The sequence below is a fragment of the Mytilus edulis genome, chromosome 1 (genome assembly GCF_963676685.1).
Source record: "Mytilus edulis chromosome 1, xbMytEdul2.2, whole genome shotgun sequence".
Classification (NCBI taxonomy): Eukaryota; Metazoa; Mollusca; class Bivalvia; order Mytilida; family Mytilidae; genus Mytilus; species Mytilus edulis.
In genome coordinates this window covers 66389387-66408178 of record NC_092344.1, presented here as the reverse complement: position 1 = coordinate 66408178, position 18792 = coordinate 66389387, and the positions used below count along the sequence as shown (strand labels likewise).

At 31.4% G+C, this 18792-nt stretch overlaps 1 protein-coding gene across 9 annotated transcripts in view; it reads left to right on the top strand.

Moving 5' to 3' along the window:
• Window positions 1–18792, top strand: part of LOC139487482 (hepatocyte growth factor receptor-like) — a 68054-nt gene that overhangs the window by 32664 nt on the left and 16598 nt on the right. For 5 of the 9 annotated variants that reach the window (XM_071272338.1, XM_071272355.1, XM_071272346.1 and 2 more), the window contains 13 exons: window positions 702–890; window positions 2213–2338; window positions 3908–4008; window positions 4277–4415; window positions 5502–5670; window positions 7320–7410; window positions 9731–9821; window positions 10201–10320; window positions 11117–11221; window positions 11963–12062; window positions 12743–12909; window positions 13662–13813; window positions 14503–14608. In XM_071272338.1, the coding sequence (XP_071128439.1) occupies window positions 702–890; window positions 2213–2338; window positions 3908–4008; window positions 4277–4415; window positions 5502–5670; window positions 7320–7410; window positions 9731–9821; window positions 10201–10320; window positions 11117–11221; window positions 11963–12062; window positions 12743–12909; window positions 13662–13813; window positions 14503–14608 (1656 nt within the window). The remainder of the gene's footprint in view (window positions 1–701; window positions 891–2212; window positions 2339–3907; window positions 4009–4276; window positions 4416–5501; window positions 5671–7319; window positions 7411–9730; window positions 9822–10200; window positions 10321–11116; window positions 11222–11962; window positions 12063–12742; window positions 12910–13661; window positions 13814–14502; window positions 14609–18792) is intronic. The other 4 variants (XM_071272383.1, XM_071272370.1, XM_071272377.1 and 1 more) reach the window with 1 other exon arrangement.

Below are 18792 nucleotides of genomic sequence, written 5' to 3'. Positions count from 1 at the left end.
TGTTAAAAGTACAGGTTAAAAAGTACACTAAGATAGGAAAATTTGTGTGAAATTTTTCAATAACAATTTGAGGGTACCAGTGTGTCTAATATGATTTGGAACCAGTCTGATATGTGACACAGATGATGAACCTGTCAGTTATATTATCTGACATGGACATGCCAAGATGTGACAGATCACATGTATACTTATTAAATTTTGAACTATAGAGCTACATCTATAGCACTGTTTGCTATTTTAAGTTCTTTGTCGGCAATTAGATTGAATATGTTGACCCTTAATTTTCACCCATAAGATTATAATATTCTATGTTTGTAAATAATGCTTATATCAATATATCAGGTATATGGACTGTGAGAGCTACTCTTTCATATGCACTTTAGTCTACCAATAAAGCATGCATACAAGTTACAACCATGAAAATATAATAATGAAAGATAGTGTCCTTTATACACAACAAACAAAACCTAAATCAACAAGTATTGTAGGGAAAATTTTGGTTTACATGAAAAAAAATCCATTTACGAAAAATGCTTCTTTAATACATTAAAAGGATATATATGAGAAGTCAGATTTCATTTAAACTGAGTATAATGACTCGAAAGTGACCTTATACCTTGACAAACTTTGAAATCCATCATGGTAATTTTTAAGCCACAACACTTTGTGAAACTCATATATCTATTATTCTATAATTCCAGAATGAGCCACTGAGTTTGTGTGGAGAAGGAAAGAATTCAGACCAGTATTCCTCCATAGAAGGTGTAAACCCTATTGACGAAGAAGCATTGATAGAATTTATGGACACATCACTGACTAGTGTTCTGGCTGATGAGAAAACATTGAATAACAACATATTCATAGGGACCAGTAATGGTCAACTGAAAAAGGTACTAAAGAGGGAAATGACATAATTCTTTTTTGAATTTTTTTTTTAGAGGTATTGAGCTTACATTGTACATGTATGTAATTAAGTGCTCTTTTATCTTTAAGTTAGAAAGCTGGAATACTACATGGTGTTCAAAATATGAAACATCAAATAAATTTTAAATCTGATGTAAAATAAAAACACTGATAAAAGCCGGAAAACATTTAATGCATAAACTGATGAAAAGTTAGTGTTATACATGTATTCAAGCATTTTTACAGGTCCAATAACCTTTGTACTGCTATACCTTGTATACAGTATAAATATTTTTGTTTTACCATGTTGAGTGCACAAATTTTAAAGAATTATTATTCATTATAAACCATGCCAAGTAGGGGGTATACTGTCTATCATATTTTTTTAGCAACTACAATTCATAGATTCTTCACACTTGATATATAGTACCAAGCTTAATCTTGTGTAACATGTTTTCTGTTGCTGAATCTCTACTTTTTATTAGCTGAAAAATTTATTTCTTGAGGCAGGTATAAGTAGGGTGCAATACATGTAGCTCACACATGTACAGTTCATCTTGTTTTAAGGTAGATCATAAGTAAATCTTTTTTGAGACAGAATTTTATCATACTTAGCCAGAATGAAGATTTTTATATGCTCTTTTCAAAAATATAATAAGAAGTAGGGGTCACCGTGCTATTTTTCAAGCTATGAGTCCTTGAAAATTGCCTAAATTTGGTTAGATTGTTAATGGAAAAACACAATTGTGTGCATAAAAAATAATCTATGAGATAGAATTTTGAAATAAATTGTGAAAAGATAGGTTTTGTAATATGTTTTAAGAAAATAAAAAGAAAAAATGGTGTCACCGAACTTGTTTTCTTGCTACAAGTAAAAAGAAAAAAATTCCCTATCTGTCCAGTATAATTTTTTTACTAAAAGAGTTATCTTCCCTTAAATGGCTCATTTGAAAAAAATGATTCAAAAAGCAAAATAAAATGATATTTGTTTAATTATTTTGAATTATACAATAAATTGCCAAGTTTTCTTTATATTATTAAACAGTCTAACCATCAAATTGCAAATCTGTCTCAAAATTTGCAGATTTAGGCAAATAACTAGACCGATTTTTTACTGTGATTGTTCAATCCAAGATGGCGGTATACCATGAATCTACCTTAATGTAATACAAGTTGAAACATTGCTCAGAACCTATTGTTAAAGAAGTGATATAGGAAGGACGCAAGAGAAAAAACTTAAATTATTTTAAGTTTTTATTTTTTTTTATGTTTAAGAAAATGTGATATAAAAATACTATGTTGATTGTAGGTTATTGTTTCCTCTGGTAACCAAGTAACTGTTGTCAAGGAGATAAATGTTGATATTGGTCAGTCTATAAATGAATTACTGTACAGTCCAGACAAATCTAAAGTCTATGTTTTGACATCTAATAAGGTAAGTTACTGGTGGTTATTGCCCTTGGTAACCATGTGACTTTTGTCTAGGACATAATTTAGGTCACACAGGCAACGATGCCTGTTATATGAAAGTTGTGAGTAGAATAATGTTGACTTAGAATAGTCTGTAAATACACAAATGTAAAAGTTTTAGGGCTATTCCAGAAAAAAATGTATGGGAGGGTTGGAAGGCACGTTATATTAATAATACATGGGTGATGGGTATCAGAGCAACTTTTCACATGTATAATGCTCTAGGATTCTTAATTACAATTGTCTCGGTTGTGGGTGCTGTGACAAACTGCCTTCCAACCCCACCATACATTTTTTTCAGGAATAGTCCTTAGCTCAGTCATGACAATTCTGATAAACTGGTTGTTGCCCTTAATAATCTGCCTGTAGTCAAGGAGGGTGATGTTGGCGTGTTGATATCTAATAAGATAGAGACTGCACTAAGATGATTGATATTGGTTAGTTGTAATTAAAACAATTCATCGCATAGACAGTTTTCTTACAATTGGTCGGTTCATTTCAAATTTTGTTCTAACAGTTATTAATAGATATAAGAAGATGTGGTATGAGTGCCAATGAAACACCTCTTCATCCAATCTCCATTCATAAGCATTGATAAAATTCAAATGAAACCGCATGATTCATGTGACTTTACCTAAATTCTCTGCCAGAACAAATAAAAGTAAATGCTTGCATAAAAAGCCTGGTGTTGAGATAAGTCATAATGTACAAAACCATTGGAAAATTATTGATATTAACACTTGTTTTATTTATCTTCTATTATATCTATAAAAATGTCTGTTAAAAAAGATACAAATTGGTTTTTATTTCAGTAGACGTCTCTTCATTTTTTCTTATCTGTTTTGTTACATGAATTCTGTGTTTTGATAATGCTATCTTTGTTGATTTGAATTTAGCAAATCAGCTGATAAAACTATTTTTGCTGTGTTAGCTTGTTATCACTTTAACATGGAAACTAGATTCCCCAGAGTGATTTCTGTATTTTAGTAAAAATGTTGTTAGAATTCCCAATTAAACCCATGGTACCATAATAGTTTACTCTATGCTTATCTTTAACTCAATATTTGTCTGACAAATGACATTTCTCAAATATTATTTAGTTAAACAAATTATGTTTTAATGTTTTCTGCAGCGAGTACTCTCAAATTGTCTGGTTATACATTTTCAAATATTATAAACTATCAGTTTTTGTGATAAATCAAATTTTTTTTTGTAGTACATGTACTTGTAAAAATACACCCAAAAAATGCAAACAGCAAGTCTTAATTTTTTTGTGTTAGGAGGCAACACACGCCTTTTGTATAGTTTGGTTTGACCCAACATGGGATCAAATCTGCAACCTCCTCCACTTCAGTTGAGCACCTTACAATAGTGGGGCAATATTTCTAATGATGAATTAGAATTAGGGACAAGAATCTAGAGAAATAAAACTTTTTAAACAGGTTTCCCAAAGAAATAATAAGCCTTATGATAATATATGGTAAACCTGACTACAAAGAAATGTATTAATCCAAAATTAATTTCTCAATTTCAGCTGCTGATGGTTGACCCTCTACATTGTGGTGAGAGAACATCGTGTGAAGAATGTTCTGTTGGTCAGGACCCTGTTTGTGGTTGGTGTGTCATGGAAAACAAGTATGTATGTTTTGAAATTAAAGTTGGTTCAAATGTGCATAACCCCTCACTGGAATACTTAACAGAGAATTATATCTGTGGAGTGTAAATTTTGCAATGTCGAGAACCAAACCTATTTGGAAGTTTTATTTGCTTTTAATTTTCAACTGGAAATTTTCTAATTCTTTTTAAAAATATTTCACACATCACAATATATAGATTTTGTTGAATTATATAGATTCACAAAGGAAGATTCTGTTAAAATATGGTCATGTACTTTCTATTATAGATGCACTGAAGCAGATGCTTGCCCTATGCATTCTGTGATCCCTCATTGGTTGATGCAAAAGTCATGTGCTAAAATGGTTGAAATCCAACCCACAAGCCTCAGCTACGAGAAGTTTCAACTAGATGAAAAAAAATCTGAGGTAACTTCTTCTTCTCTTAGTAATATAAAAATAAGGGAACGTGGTACGAACTATCCACTAAAGTTAAAATGAATTAAAAGTAGTCAATAATAGGCAACAGTAAAGTCGGCTAAACAAGGCCCTGACATGAAAAATCATCTGTTCTCAGAGCACCTGTTTTGCATGGTAACATGGTATTACTACATAAAGATCAAGTAAATTAGCAGAGGATTGTAGGGGTTTTTTTTCAAATAAATTTGCTTTAATCTCTTTCTAGATGACATAGCCATAGGAATAAAAATTGAAAGTGATGAATAAAAGTAAAAAAGATTAGATATAAATTTGCATAGCGGTAAAATGTAAATCAAGTTTGATTTAAAAAAAAAAAGAACAGATTGAAATGTGTTCTGCTGATGACTTCTGGAATTTCCTTAAGGGGGCTGGCTCGCGGGTCTAAATTAATTTTTTTTCTAAATATAGGATTTAGCTATATTTTTCTATAAATGAACTTTATCTTATACTTAATAGAAAAATAAAATAAAAAATATGGTTTCACCTTTCATTTACGCTCACAATATGACTTCAAAGAAGCATACATTTTTGTAAAGGTACTTTTTTTCTGTTGAACTAATAGGAGAAAGAGGTAATATCGAAATAAAAAAAGAACAAAATTACAGAAATCGCTCAAGTTTTTCAATAGTTTTGTTTAAGTACAGCTTATTTAAAAATAACAATAAAAAATATAGGTCACTGATGATTTAAAAAAGATATTTCCATTTAATGCAAAAAAATTGTCATTTTTGCACCAAAGGGAGATAATTTGGAGATTTTTCAATGATAGATACATTTTAAACCTCATCTGGGGCCAAAACGAATTGATTTTTAGAAATGATTTTTGTACCATATGATAAAGTAACATCTAATGAAGTTATAAATAAAATTTGTAACGAAAAAAAAATGTTATAATTTTTTTCTGAAATTTTATACCCTAGAGCCTACTTAAAATAAAAATGAGTGCTAAAATTAAAAACTTGATCTTATCAGTGCCTAATTGTCTTGATAAATGCAAAAATTCATAACAGATTTCATGTCATATTTTTTTTTTAGATACAGTTCAAATTGGAGACCATTATGTTTGCACCAAATATTGATCAGTTGGATTTACAATGTTCTTTTGTTTCCATGACAACCAAATCCAAAACTAAAGCACAGATTGACCAGAACATTATCAAATGTCCCCTGCCAGACGACCTTCCTGTTGTTATGAGCGGTAAGGGTGAGTAAATGCTGGGCTCACTAACAGTCGCTTCTAGTAAGCTTCTACTAATCTCCATATACCCGCTGTGTTTTGTGATTCCTGTGGATTCATTATTTTTGGTTGGATTCCAATTTTCATGGATTTTGTGGGTTCAGGGGAACCAATAATATGAAAATTTGACAAGTTACAAATTTTCTACAGTAGTATATGCAGACTTTCTGGCCTTCGGCTGTTGTCTGCTCTTTGGTCGGGTTGATGTCTCTTTGACACATTCCCAATTTCCATTCTCAATTTTATTGGTCAAAACCATGTATTCACAAAAGATATCCTCAATCCACAAAATTTCTACCAATCAAAATAAACGAATCCTCTATTATCATATTGTACCTTCATGATGTAGGACTGTCATTGTTTGGCACAAAAATTTATAATAGCAAGCAAACAGACAAAATATGCATGGTATGGCAAATCAATCATTATATTAACAAAACATACAATACGAAAAATTGACAGACATTTGCTGTAAAAAAAAATTGCTAAAATATACTTTTTATGAAATTTAACGAAATTGAAATACTTCGTCCAATCTTAATGAAAGCAAATTAAGATCTGCTTTTAAATAGGTTTTATTTTGGTAGGAAGTGTTTAATTCGTTTCTGGAATTCAATATCATGACTCAGACACTCAATGTTACATCATTAATTATGAAATGTCAACTGTGGAGTTGACAACAGTTAATAGAAAAGTAAGCATTTTACATTAAAATTGCATCAGAATTAATTGTAATGGGAACTCATTGCATTTATAACATTTCATTACCTCATGTAGAATAGATATGTATGTGTAGATAGTTATATTTAGTGCATATCCTAAACATCACAAAGTGCCCAGTATTTACAGGTTGAATATTGCATATGTTATTGTGTATATATACATTTTTTTTTTGCATTTTTCATCACTATTGCAGAAATGTTTTAAAGCATGTTCTCTTGAATTGAAAGCTATAATTTGTTGTTTTAACAAATTTTGATAACATTAAACATATTAGTTTTAAACTCAACTCATACTCAACTAAACAAAGTCCAGTTTTATCTACTGTGGGAAGGCACTTATGGTAAATTATAATGAAACTATTTAAAGCTTCATGGCATACCAGGGTTATGTATGATAAGGTTAAGAAATAAGATGAATATATGACAAGGTTGCTGATTTAGTCAAAAGTATCTGGAACTAATTAGATGTCGATTTTTTTTCCTAAATGCCATTTAAATTGCAGTCATAAATGCCACAGAAAAGTGTCAAATCTACTTATCTCCCCTTGAAAATTGCAAATCTTTATAGCATTTTGAATATTTTGTACAGTATATAAAAAAATACATGATACAGAATGTATTTATGTTATGATATTCAAAATATATAACAGGGAAAACATTCCTGTAATTCAAAATATGTGAAATGTTTAGGGTACTTGATGTCTCGGCTGATCACCCCTATACACAAACATTGCAGTGTCCCTCTCCTTTCTGTTAAAATGTAAACATATACTCTGATACTGCTTACCATATGAGACATGCAAAATTCCAATGGCAATGGCAAGGTATAAAATAGTGAGACAAAAATTTGTTTGGAAAATTTTCAAGTTTGCAAATGTTTACTTTTACCAACAGATTACCATGATGTAGAAGTAGAGTTCCACATAGAAGGAAGGCCAATAGTCAAACGTAGTGTACCAGTGTTTGACTGTAGAGTTCATGATAGGTTTGTTTTAATACCATTTTTATACGACCGCAAAAATTTTAATTTTTCGTCGTATATTGCTATCACGTTGTAGTCGTCGTCGTCGTCGTCCGAATACTTTTAGTTTTCGCACTCTAACTTTAGTAAAAGTGAATAGAAATCTATGAAATTTTAACACAAGGTTTATAACCACAAAAGGAAGGTTGGGATTGATTTTGGGAGTTTTGGTCCCAAAATTTTAGGAATTAGGGGCCAAAAAGGGCCCAAATAAGCATTTTCTGGGTTTTCGCACTATAACTTTAGTTTAAGTAAATAGAAATCTATGAAATTTTGACACAAGGTTTATGACCACAAAAGGAAGGTTGGGATTGATTTTGGGAGTTTTAGTTCAAACAGTTTAGGAATTAGGGGCCAAAAAAGGGCCCAAATAAGCATTATTCTTGGTTTTCGCACAATAACTTTAGTATAAGTAAATAGAAATCTTTGAAATTAAAACACAAGGTTTATGACCATAAAAGGAAGGTTGGGTTTGATTTTGGGAGTTTTGGTCCCAACAGGTTTTTAGGAATAAGGGGCCCAAAGGGTCCAAAATTGAACTTTGTTTGATTTCATCAAAAATTGAATAATTGGGGTTCTTTGATATGCCGGATCTAACTGTGTATGTAGATTCTTAATTTTTGGTCCCGTTTTCCAATTGGTCTACATTAAGGTCCAAAGGGTCCAAAATTAAACTTAGTTTGATTTTAACAAAAATTGAATCCTTGGGGTTCTTTGATATGCTGAATCTAAAAATGTACTTAGATTTTTGATTATTGGCCCAGTTTTCAAGTTGGTCCAAATCGGGGTCCAAAATTAAACTTTGTTTGATTTCATCAAAAATTGAATAATTGGGGTTCTTTGATATGCCAAATCTAACTGTGTATGTAGATTCTCAATTTTTAGTCCCGTTTTCAAATTGGTCTACATTAAATACCAAAGGGTCCAAAATTAAACTAAGTTTGATTTTAATAAAAATTGAATTCTTTGGCTTTTTTGATATGCTGAATTTAATCATGTACTTAGATTTTTGATTATGGGCCCAGTTTTCAAGTTGGTTCAAATCAGGATCCAAAATTATTATATTAAGTATTGTGCAATAGCAAGAAATTTTCAATTGCACAGTATTCAGCAATAGCAAGAAATCTTCAATTGCACAGTATTGTGCAATAGCAAATATTTTCAATTGCACAGTATTGCGCAATAGCAAGAAATATCTAATTGCACAATATTGTGCAATAGCAAGAAATTTTCAATTGATTGGAGTTATCTTTCTTTGTCCAGAATAGTAGTTGAATCAACTTAAATCATTGTTTTATACAATGCACAATGTATATTCACTTTTACTACCAACTGATAAATTAAAACACTCTTTACCATTCAGTGATAACTAGCACTTTTTGTTACATTTTGATATTTTATGATGTATTTAAATGAGTAGTTATTGTTGCAAACTCCATTAGAAATTTGAATTGAGATCAGTTTTGAAAAAAGGGAAAGGGGGATGTGAAAAAAAGGGGGGGTTTAATTTTTCTCATTTCAGATTTCATAAATAAAAAGAAAATTTCTTCAAACATTTTTTTTTAAAAGGATTAATATTCAACAGCATAGTGATTGCTCAAAGATAAAAAAAATATTTTAAGTTCATTAGACCACATTCATTCTATGTCCAAAACCTATGCTGTGTCAACTATTTAATCACAATCCAAATTTAGAGATGAATCCAGCTTGAATGTTGTGTCCATACTTGCACCAACCGTTCAGGGTTCAACCTATGCGGTCGTATAAAGCTGCGCCCTGCAGAGCATCTGGTTCTATTGTAAATTCAGAAATTATTTGTAAGGTTTTAATCATTTAGAAAGATGCAATTAATGAGTATAGCAATAATTAAAAATCACTTTCAGATATCTGATACATGTATCTGTATGCAAATTTTCCTGAAATCTCAATAATAAATCTTACATCTTTGTCCTTTTAAAAAATTATAATAATAATTGCACACAATAATATCTGAATTACAGTATTACAAACAGTAGATTTTTATAATAAAAGCCACTGTCAAACATGTAAACTCATTCGCTTAGTTCCAATAAAAAATGTTTAGCTTTAATTTTATATAAAGATTATAAATGTACTTTTAAAATAGTTAACTGATAAAAAACAAATCTCTTTAAAAGCAATAATGAGACCCATGTAGATTTCCCATATAATGACAAACCCTGCTATTTTGTATTCAATTTTCTACCCCCCCCCCCCCCCCCCCCCCCCCAAATAATTGCTAAAATCATTAAATTATATATTTCAGCTGTACAGACTGTGCCAAGTCTAACTTCTCCTGTATGTGGCAGTACCAGGACAATACATGTGTCACTACAACAACAAATAATGCACGACAGGTAACCAGTATTTGAATATGCAGTCCTCACGAAAAACTGTCAACATACACCCCTGAATATCAGTCTTTCATAAAAATTTCATTGTATCAGTGAGCTTTTTTCAGGAAAATTTACTAGCCTGGCAACATTTTAATTTGCCTTGTCTGTGAGCATTGTGGTTAATCAAAAGACTCTGTATGCTTTCATTATGTACATTTCAAACTTCAAGATAAATTTGAACAAATTATTCAAAGATATGCTTCTTTGATGGTATAAAAAGGTCCTTTAGAAATAATTTCAATATAATTTAATATTTTTAATTTGGCTTTTTTTTATCGGCTTGCACCAATTGTGAAAAGAACTATGCAGCCTAATCTAAGACTTTTCTTTACTATTACAGACAAATGGTATAACAAATGCAGATGAGTGTCCACGAGTAGAAAGTCCCTCTAGTGTATCAGAAATAGTCGTCCATTATGGAGAAACTAAACAGATAGCTGTCAGAGTTATAAATCTAAAGGTTAGGCTTTTTTTTAACACTAAGAGGTGCAGATATATTTATTAATGACGATGACATTGTAAACAGAGCTGTTATGGCAAATAGAAAAGCTACATAGTTTTAGAATCAGATTTTCCTTATATTTGTTCAACTACTAATATAAAAAAAAGAAGATGTGGTATGAGGACATTGAAGATTACGACACCAACGCAGATGGAATGTAGGATTGCTATGTCTTGCTTTTTCGACTAAAGTCGAAGGCTCGACAAAATTAAATGAAAAACAAATATGTAACACATAATCAAATGACAACCACTGAATTACAAGCTCCTGACTTGGGACAGGCACATACATACATAATGTGGTGGAGTTAAACAGGATCCCAACCCTCCCCCTAACCTGGGAAAGTGTATAACAGTACAACATAAGAACGAACTATAAAAATCAGTTGAAAAAGGCTGAACTCATCAGATGGACAAAAATACATGTGGACGTGGCTGGGTATATGAATATTCTTTTATATTTGTATTGAACAACAGCAAGATGTTTTTAATTTAATTCAATTTACAAAAATGGTTGTAACGTATGAGCACTTTTTTACAACTTTATTATTTGTCCACCACAATAATTTTTAGAAAAGGGCAATAACTAGAAAAAAACATTTGTTAAGTTATTGCCCTTTGAAAGGTAACAACATATGTGCATGGGACATTTGAACTCTGTTATTTTATTCCAATACTTTGAATTACCAGTGCAGGTATAATTAATGCAGCTTAGCAATACAACTTGTGAAATTTTTAAATTTTTTTAATTTCAGACAGAGCAGAGAGATAACATACATTGTAGTTTCAAGTATCTTGCTGTGTCAATGGTTGTCCCAGGCAGTATATCATCATCTTCATTAACCTGTGATTCTGTTCAGGTAAGCTTTAAGGTGGTACCTAACACTACAGGGAGATAACTGTGTAAAGTCAGCTAAACGTTTTAATTAGGTTGTGTTGTAAAAGGAATATCAAGCTTCTCAGTGATCAAAATTGGTGTTTGTCAAATTGCTATATAACCAGTGTAATTTTTCTGACAAATCGGTTGGTTCAAAATTTTTGAAATTTTTATATTTTTGTTAAAGGGTCAAAGTAAATACTTTGACAAAATTTCATGAAAATTGAACGAGCCAAATCAATTTTAGTGAAAGTGTTGGGTACCACCTTAATGGGAACTTTATATGAAAGATTGACACCAAATAAATAGAATTTTTTATGAAAAATTACAGCTTTAAATTTTGTAACCTGGATTTTATTGCAAAAAGGAAGGAAAAAGCAATCATTGCTTCCATAAAGATTATATAGTGCTTGATTTAAAAAAATAAAAAAAAAGACCAATTCAACATTATAATATGCTTGGGTATCATGGGGAGAGAAAAAATCCTTGATATCGTTTGAAAAGAATGGTGGTCATACGGAGTGCTTACTACTTTAAGTGAAGTTTTCTCAAAATGTGAAGACATTGTATAAGACATTTTTATACACTCAAAGAGAAAATGTTTGCATCATATTGAGAAATTAAATGCTAGAAACAAACTTATACCAAATATGTTTTCATGTCTCCTGTCACGGTCACCACTTGTAAGCACATGTAAACAATGATATTTACTTGTATATTTTAGTTTAACTTCAATGCTACAGACAGTCCATCATTGATTGCTGATTTTAAGATTACCTGGGGACAAAATAACTACATGTTAGATAATCCAAATGGAATCTCAGGTACATATATATATATATATAAACATTTTTTGTTTGAATAAAACTAGAAATATTCAGTCATGTCAGTAAATTGATATGCATTATTGAACAGTCCTAATCTTTTTTATGGGAAACTGAAAAACAAACAACTTTTTTTATTATTATATTTGCTTATAGATGTAGGTCTATACTAGAATAAGCTGTGAATAGAATTTTGTAGAAATATTTTTAATGCCCCTGCCACAAGGTGAAAGGGGCATTTAGTGAACCATTGTGTCTGTCTACATCTGTCCCAAAATTGAGTTCCATTCTTTAACTTAAGTTTACCTTAATGAAATATAATATGAAACTGATACACAATGCTTATTATTCCAAACAACAGATCAATTTCAAATTTGTGTGTTGCCTCTTTTACTGTTGCTGAGTTATGTCCCTTTATAACCATATATGCAAGAGGGGGCATCAGCTGTGTCCATTTATTCAATTAGGATTTATCTGCTACTATTTATCTTGCATTTGGATAATTTTGGTAATGTTATTAAATTTAGGTGTTATTTGCAGCAATATTTACTTGGATCCTTTGTTTCACAACATTCCCAATAGAAACGTACCATTGTTTTGACTTTTATTCCTCTAAGTATATATTTGTAAATTTTCCATAATAACTTGTTCACTCAAAAAAGTATTGTTTTATTTTAAAGTGAGAATATTCAAGTGTCCATTACTAGTGACCAATTGTGGACAGTGCCTTAGTTTACAACCAGAGTATGAGTGTGGATGGTGTGGCTCCTATTGTTCTCTACAGAAACATTGCAATGCCACGTGGCAGGATAGGTCTGCTACATGTCAGAATCCTCTGATACTTAGGGTAAATATTTTGTTATAGATTTACAGCTATTATCTATTTGAGTGTGTATTTGTGGGTAAACTTTAAGTTTGCTTTTGAGTTAGTTGAACCATGAATTTTGTATAATAGATAAAGATATGATATAGGGTATCTATCCATGACACAAAAAAGTATATGCACTGCATAAAATTCCAATAGCAGGGGAACAGCACTTTTATTGTTGTTCTTCATCTTGATGTTTAACAAAGCCTTTGCATTGGTTGAGCGGAATTCTTTGTGAATTGACGATCACGCCACAACTGTGAATTAATTAACAAAGCCATGGAGTTATTTGAATAAAAGGATTCTTTTATTATAGAAACAAATTGATGGTCAAACAGGTTTTTAAGGTGGTACCTAACACATTAACTAAAATTAATTTGGCTCGTTTAATTTTCTTAAAATTTTGACAAAGTATTTACTTTGACCCTTTGACATAAATATAAAAGTTTCAAAAAATTTGAACCAACCGTTTTATCAGAAAAATTACACTGGTTATATAGCAGTTTGACAAACACTTATTTTGATCATTGAGAAGCTTAATATCCCCTTATGAACACTACGTCATTAAAACGTTCTACTGAATTTACAGAGTTATCTCCCTGTAGTGTTAGGTACCACCTTAAGTCATTTCTTTACAGTCTGCTCAATAATTTGATAGTTCAATAATTTTTTTAATGAGAACGACAAGTCCACATGAAATAAATTAAAAAACATTTAACATTTATTTTCAGTTCTCTCCCTCAGTGGGGCCTATAGAAGGAAAAACCAATGTGTCTATCAGTGGAATCAATCTTGGTAAAACAGCTACAGATATACAATCAGGGGTGACTGTCGCTGGAGTAAGGTGTACTGTACTACCTGATCATTATCAACCTTCTTTCATGTAAGTTTGTCATGCAAAAGTATTTACTGTAAATTCAGAAATTATTGCATGCATTTATTATTGCGATTTTGTCATTTTAGACTAAAACACAATTTTAATTTTTGCGATATTGAGAAAAAGCCAGTTTTATTCATATAAAAAAATTTCAAAATGCAAGTTTGAATTATTGCGATTATAACCCTGTTGCATTTTTCGCAATAATAAAAACCTTGCAATAATTTCTGAATTTACATTTATTGTATTTCTCAAAAAGGCCTCCTGTGTTAATTGTTATTATTGTGGTGTTTGGTTTTTGTCATGAATTTTTGTCTACATTTTATTATACTAGGATTGCTTTATAAAACACATCTTGGCATAAAGATAGGTGTTTAACTATTCCATTGATAACACAAAACTTTAAAATGACAAAAGCTGTCTCATAAGTTTAATGACAACCATTTATTGTGCACTTATCAAGTTTTGTTACCTTTTTTATAAAAGGAGAAAAATTGCTTGACCCTATATTCTTCTTATTTTTATATTTTTTTGTCTAACAATTATCTGGACAAGAATTTTGACAACTTGAACCTGCTCCTGCTATCTTTCTGTGAAAATAAATTGTATGTCAAATTTATTGGTAACTGATACCTATTTTCTTACTGTCAAAAGGTTATATCCAGATAATTTTTTATTTTGTTAAACTTTGACAGGTTTAAGTGTGAAACCGAGCCTTCAGGAAAAGCTGGTAGTGGACCAATAAAAGTGACTGTAGGGAAAATCTACACAGCAACATCAGATAACAACTTTACATTTGTGGTAAGATTATCTCCCATTTCATTGTTGGGGAAAAATTATACTTTTTATAATCTTCAAAATTTGTGGTAGTCTCGTTTTTCATACACCAAAATGAAAATCATGTTATGAAATTGGATGGATGGATATCCATTGTTTAGGAGGTTGTCAGCCAATTGTTTTTGTTTACACTTTTGATAATAAAAATAAGGAGATTAGTACTGCAACCAGAGTTCATTTTTTAAAACTTTAATGGTCCGGAAGAACACACACCTAAATTATATATCGATGGAAAGAGGAAAACGTGTACAATAAGGAAAAATGGGTCGTAAAAATCCAGAGTGGTCACAATTTTGTGAAATTGAGGTCAAAGGTCAGACCTAAAAATATCAATATTTCAACCACAAGGACAAAAAGCAGAAATATTCTGATATTTATTCAATAGAATGCTACAAAAACGATTCAATCATAAGCATATGCTATAAACGATGTTAAAACGACAAATTTGACTACTTATATGAAAAGCTGCCATTACAAAATGGCGTTGATTTGGAACCTTCTCATTTTTTTTCATTTAAGACATAGCAAAAGAAGAAGTGGCCTTGACCTTTTCACATCCATAAACTTTCATATTGTGTATAGTATTTCACTATAGTATATTACAGAATTATTTTCTAAAGTATAAAACACCAGTTTATCAAATTATTTCAAAATTTTTTCTATCTTTGAAAAAAATAAAATTCAAGCGCTGAAACAGTGTTTTTAATTTTGCATCTTAAAGGTTGTGTATTTTGTGAAAATTAGTATCTAGTTATAGATAAATACATATTGTGTATTTGCAAAGTCTGGACAGAGCAGTTATAACACAAAATATACTAAAGTCACCCGTGGCGAATGCGAGGTTTAAAAAAAATTGAGTGTAAAACAAAGTCAGTTTGGTGCATGAACATTTTTTAGTGGGATAATCCTGGTAAAAAAGTTAACTCATTAATTTTTTAAAGGAAGGATGAAAAATTCTACAATGCAATGCCAATTTTCTAATGTTGTAATTCAAAATCAGTCATGATCCTTATATAACTTTTAAAAGCGACACACAATAGCTCAAGTATTCATAAAATAGGGACATGAATCAATCTCTTAGTCATCATAAATTATGCGGATTCAGTACGCGTATTAGCATTACAAGACACTTCCCTTTTTTATAAGAACAAGTTCGGCGCAGGACAGAGTTTGTTCAAAGCAAACACAGTTTTTGAGTACAAATGCTATCTGGAGCGTAAATACCGTCATGATTCGGTCAAACTCGTCAGATATAGTCTTACCTTTGCATAGGAAACACAAAAGAAATGTGAGTACAAAGTTTCGATCAATGTTCGTGACCAATATTCCCGTATGCATATGCATGATGTATCTGCACTGCCAATCCCAAATGTAATGGGACGAGTGTTGCTACAGAAACGATTGATTTTGCAATAGCTATACTTTTACGAATTTTTGTTATCTTTAGGGACACTATACGGTTCAGAAGCGCCTTTGTGTTATTTTTCATCAATGAACTAACAAATGAACTTTTGAGCCTAGGCTCCGTGTTGAAGACCGGACCGTGACCTATAATGGTTTACTTTTATAAATTGTGACTTGGATGGTGTGTTGTATCATTGGCACTCATACCACATCTTCCTATATCTATTAACAAGCTATGAGGGCATCATTTCCATAGAAATACCAAAACGAGGACATAGCTCATAAGAGCACTGGTGGCAGGGTGAAGTAATTGTTCTTCTTTTAATGTATCCTTGATATTTTCAGACACACCTTGGTGTAATTCTGAAAGTCTAAACATAGACTTCAATTTTCCTGCAGCAGATATGGCATCCCCTAAATTGAGTTCAGAGCTAAACTCTATATTTCATATCCCTTGCCCCCTCTGTGTCTGAATTGTAAGGTGTCACAATATCTAGTCAGTTCTGGAGTTTGGCAGTTTGGTAAGCATCAGAGACAATCTTGGGTAAAATTGATCGGTATATATAGAGGATGTTTTACATGAGAAAGGCTTTTTCATATGGAAGAACAAATCACATCACTAACAATCGTTATTAATGAACTGACAGCAAGTTCAAATTCTATTTTTTCAGTAACTGTTTTACTTAATTGCACAGGTGTTGACTTCAATAAGTACTTGGTTATGCATGGATAAATGATTACTCACATTGCTAAGCACAACTTAAAAGACTGTCAACACGTTTAGAGGACTCAGTTTTGCGTAGTTTTCTGGGTTTTTTTTAAAGGTTTTTTTTACACAAAAACCCTGTTTTTATATCCAAACTACAAGGAAAAAACTGAGCGCGAGATCGTATAAAAGTGTCAGGTTGTGAGGATATATGTCGATCAGTTTGATCACTTATATTGATTTCTGTTGTTTCTAATTTAAAGTTCCCCAAGGGTGACTGGGGAAACGAAATATGGTCACTTGGTCTTCTCCCGACCGGCAGAAAAAACGAAGTGGGGCGTCCGTTTAGCTGTGCGGGATGTATCAAGTTCGCAGTCACGTCCGGTCAGAATGGGGACGTTAAATCCGATGCCTCGTGTAAAGGGAGTGTCACGTTCTTTGTAAGTTAAAACCCCTTGCATCAACTCTTTGAGGAGTCCGTAGGTGGCATGTTGCAATGGAAAATTTCTGTCCTAATCCAATATACCATCATTTTCCAGTGGCAGTGTAAATTTTCCCTATCATCATCCCGAATGGCCTCTATTATGACAAAACCTACCTATTGTTTTTATTGTTAACTTGTTCTCGTCCTGAACATGCATGAAAGATTTGCCACTAGACGTTAAGCAACCAACAATCAATCAATCAATTTAATTTAAAGACACGCCAATTTTACTTTCTGGTGCAAGTCTCATAACATCACTGATAATTCGCCCACGGAAAGCAGAATATTAAGAGAAGTTGGTTTTAGCATATCCTTGTCACACACCAAATCTCTGCGAAACTTCAATAGTACTTTTCCCCAGACCACTTGCATGCATATTAATTGCTCTGAGGTTAAACATGACATAAAATGTATTTTCACACAATGTCAACTATAGTCATTATCCGGAAAACCCTCTTATCCGAAGGATTTGGTTAACTTTTATATAAAGTTTTATTAACAAAAGTATAACTTATTTACCGAAAATACACGAAAGAACTACTATATATATTCAAACACTCAAACATAAATTAACTTCTCCTACAAAATCTACATAATCACATTAAAACTATCAAATTGATGGTGAAGGAAAAAAATAAATGGTGGAGCTGATTGACGGATAGGAAATTTCCGTAATTAAAAAAGGTACAAATGATGTTTTTATTTTTAAGTTTTTGACAAAATTGTTTGGAATTTGCCCAACAAAATTTGCATGTAGTATTGCAATAATATGTTTTGTCCTCTCAAATGTCAAATACTATTTTTGAATCATATGTTTTCTCGTTTTCAAAGAAAAACGCGTTAAATTTCTATCTAAAAAACAGCCAACTTTAAGTTTGAAAGTTTTACTTGGAGATGGTATTATATTTATGTTTTCATCATTCCGATGATCCTTGATGATATGTGCATAGAAAATATTTACGAAAATAGCGGGAAATTTAACCAAAAAATATATTTTGGGATTTTAAGGTAACTACGCAAAACCGTAAATTGAGGGGTATCCCCATTAAAGGGATAAAATACAAAAATGTGACCATAGAAACTTTTTACGACCCGACGGAAATTAAAATATAGATATTATTCTATTATTTAAAACAATTTGCAGCCGTGTGTTATTCCGGACCATTAAACTCGTTAACTAAGCGTCTTTTTCGATGTCAGTTGCAGTACTAATGTGGTATGATTGTTAATGAGATTAAATAACGAGAATGTAGGCAATTACAGCTCACCTTTCTGTTCAAATTTGGGAAAAACCTATATTGTTTTGTCAGCTATAAAAGGGTACAGCATAAAATGCATGAAACAATTAAAAAAAAAAAGAAAAAAAAAAGCCTAATTTATAACAATAAAATTAATTTAAAAAAACATATGACAGCCATGAACCCATGACAATCATTCATAACAGGCTTGGGATAGGCACTTTAGGAATGTATTTGAACAGTGAGTAATATGATATACCAAATCACTTTGATGGAAAAACTTTTCAGATAATTGTTGCAAGTGTGCAAATTAACC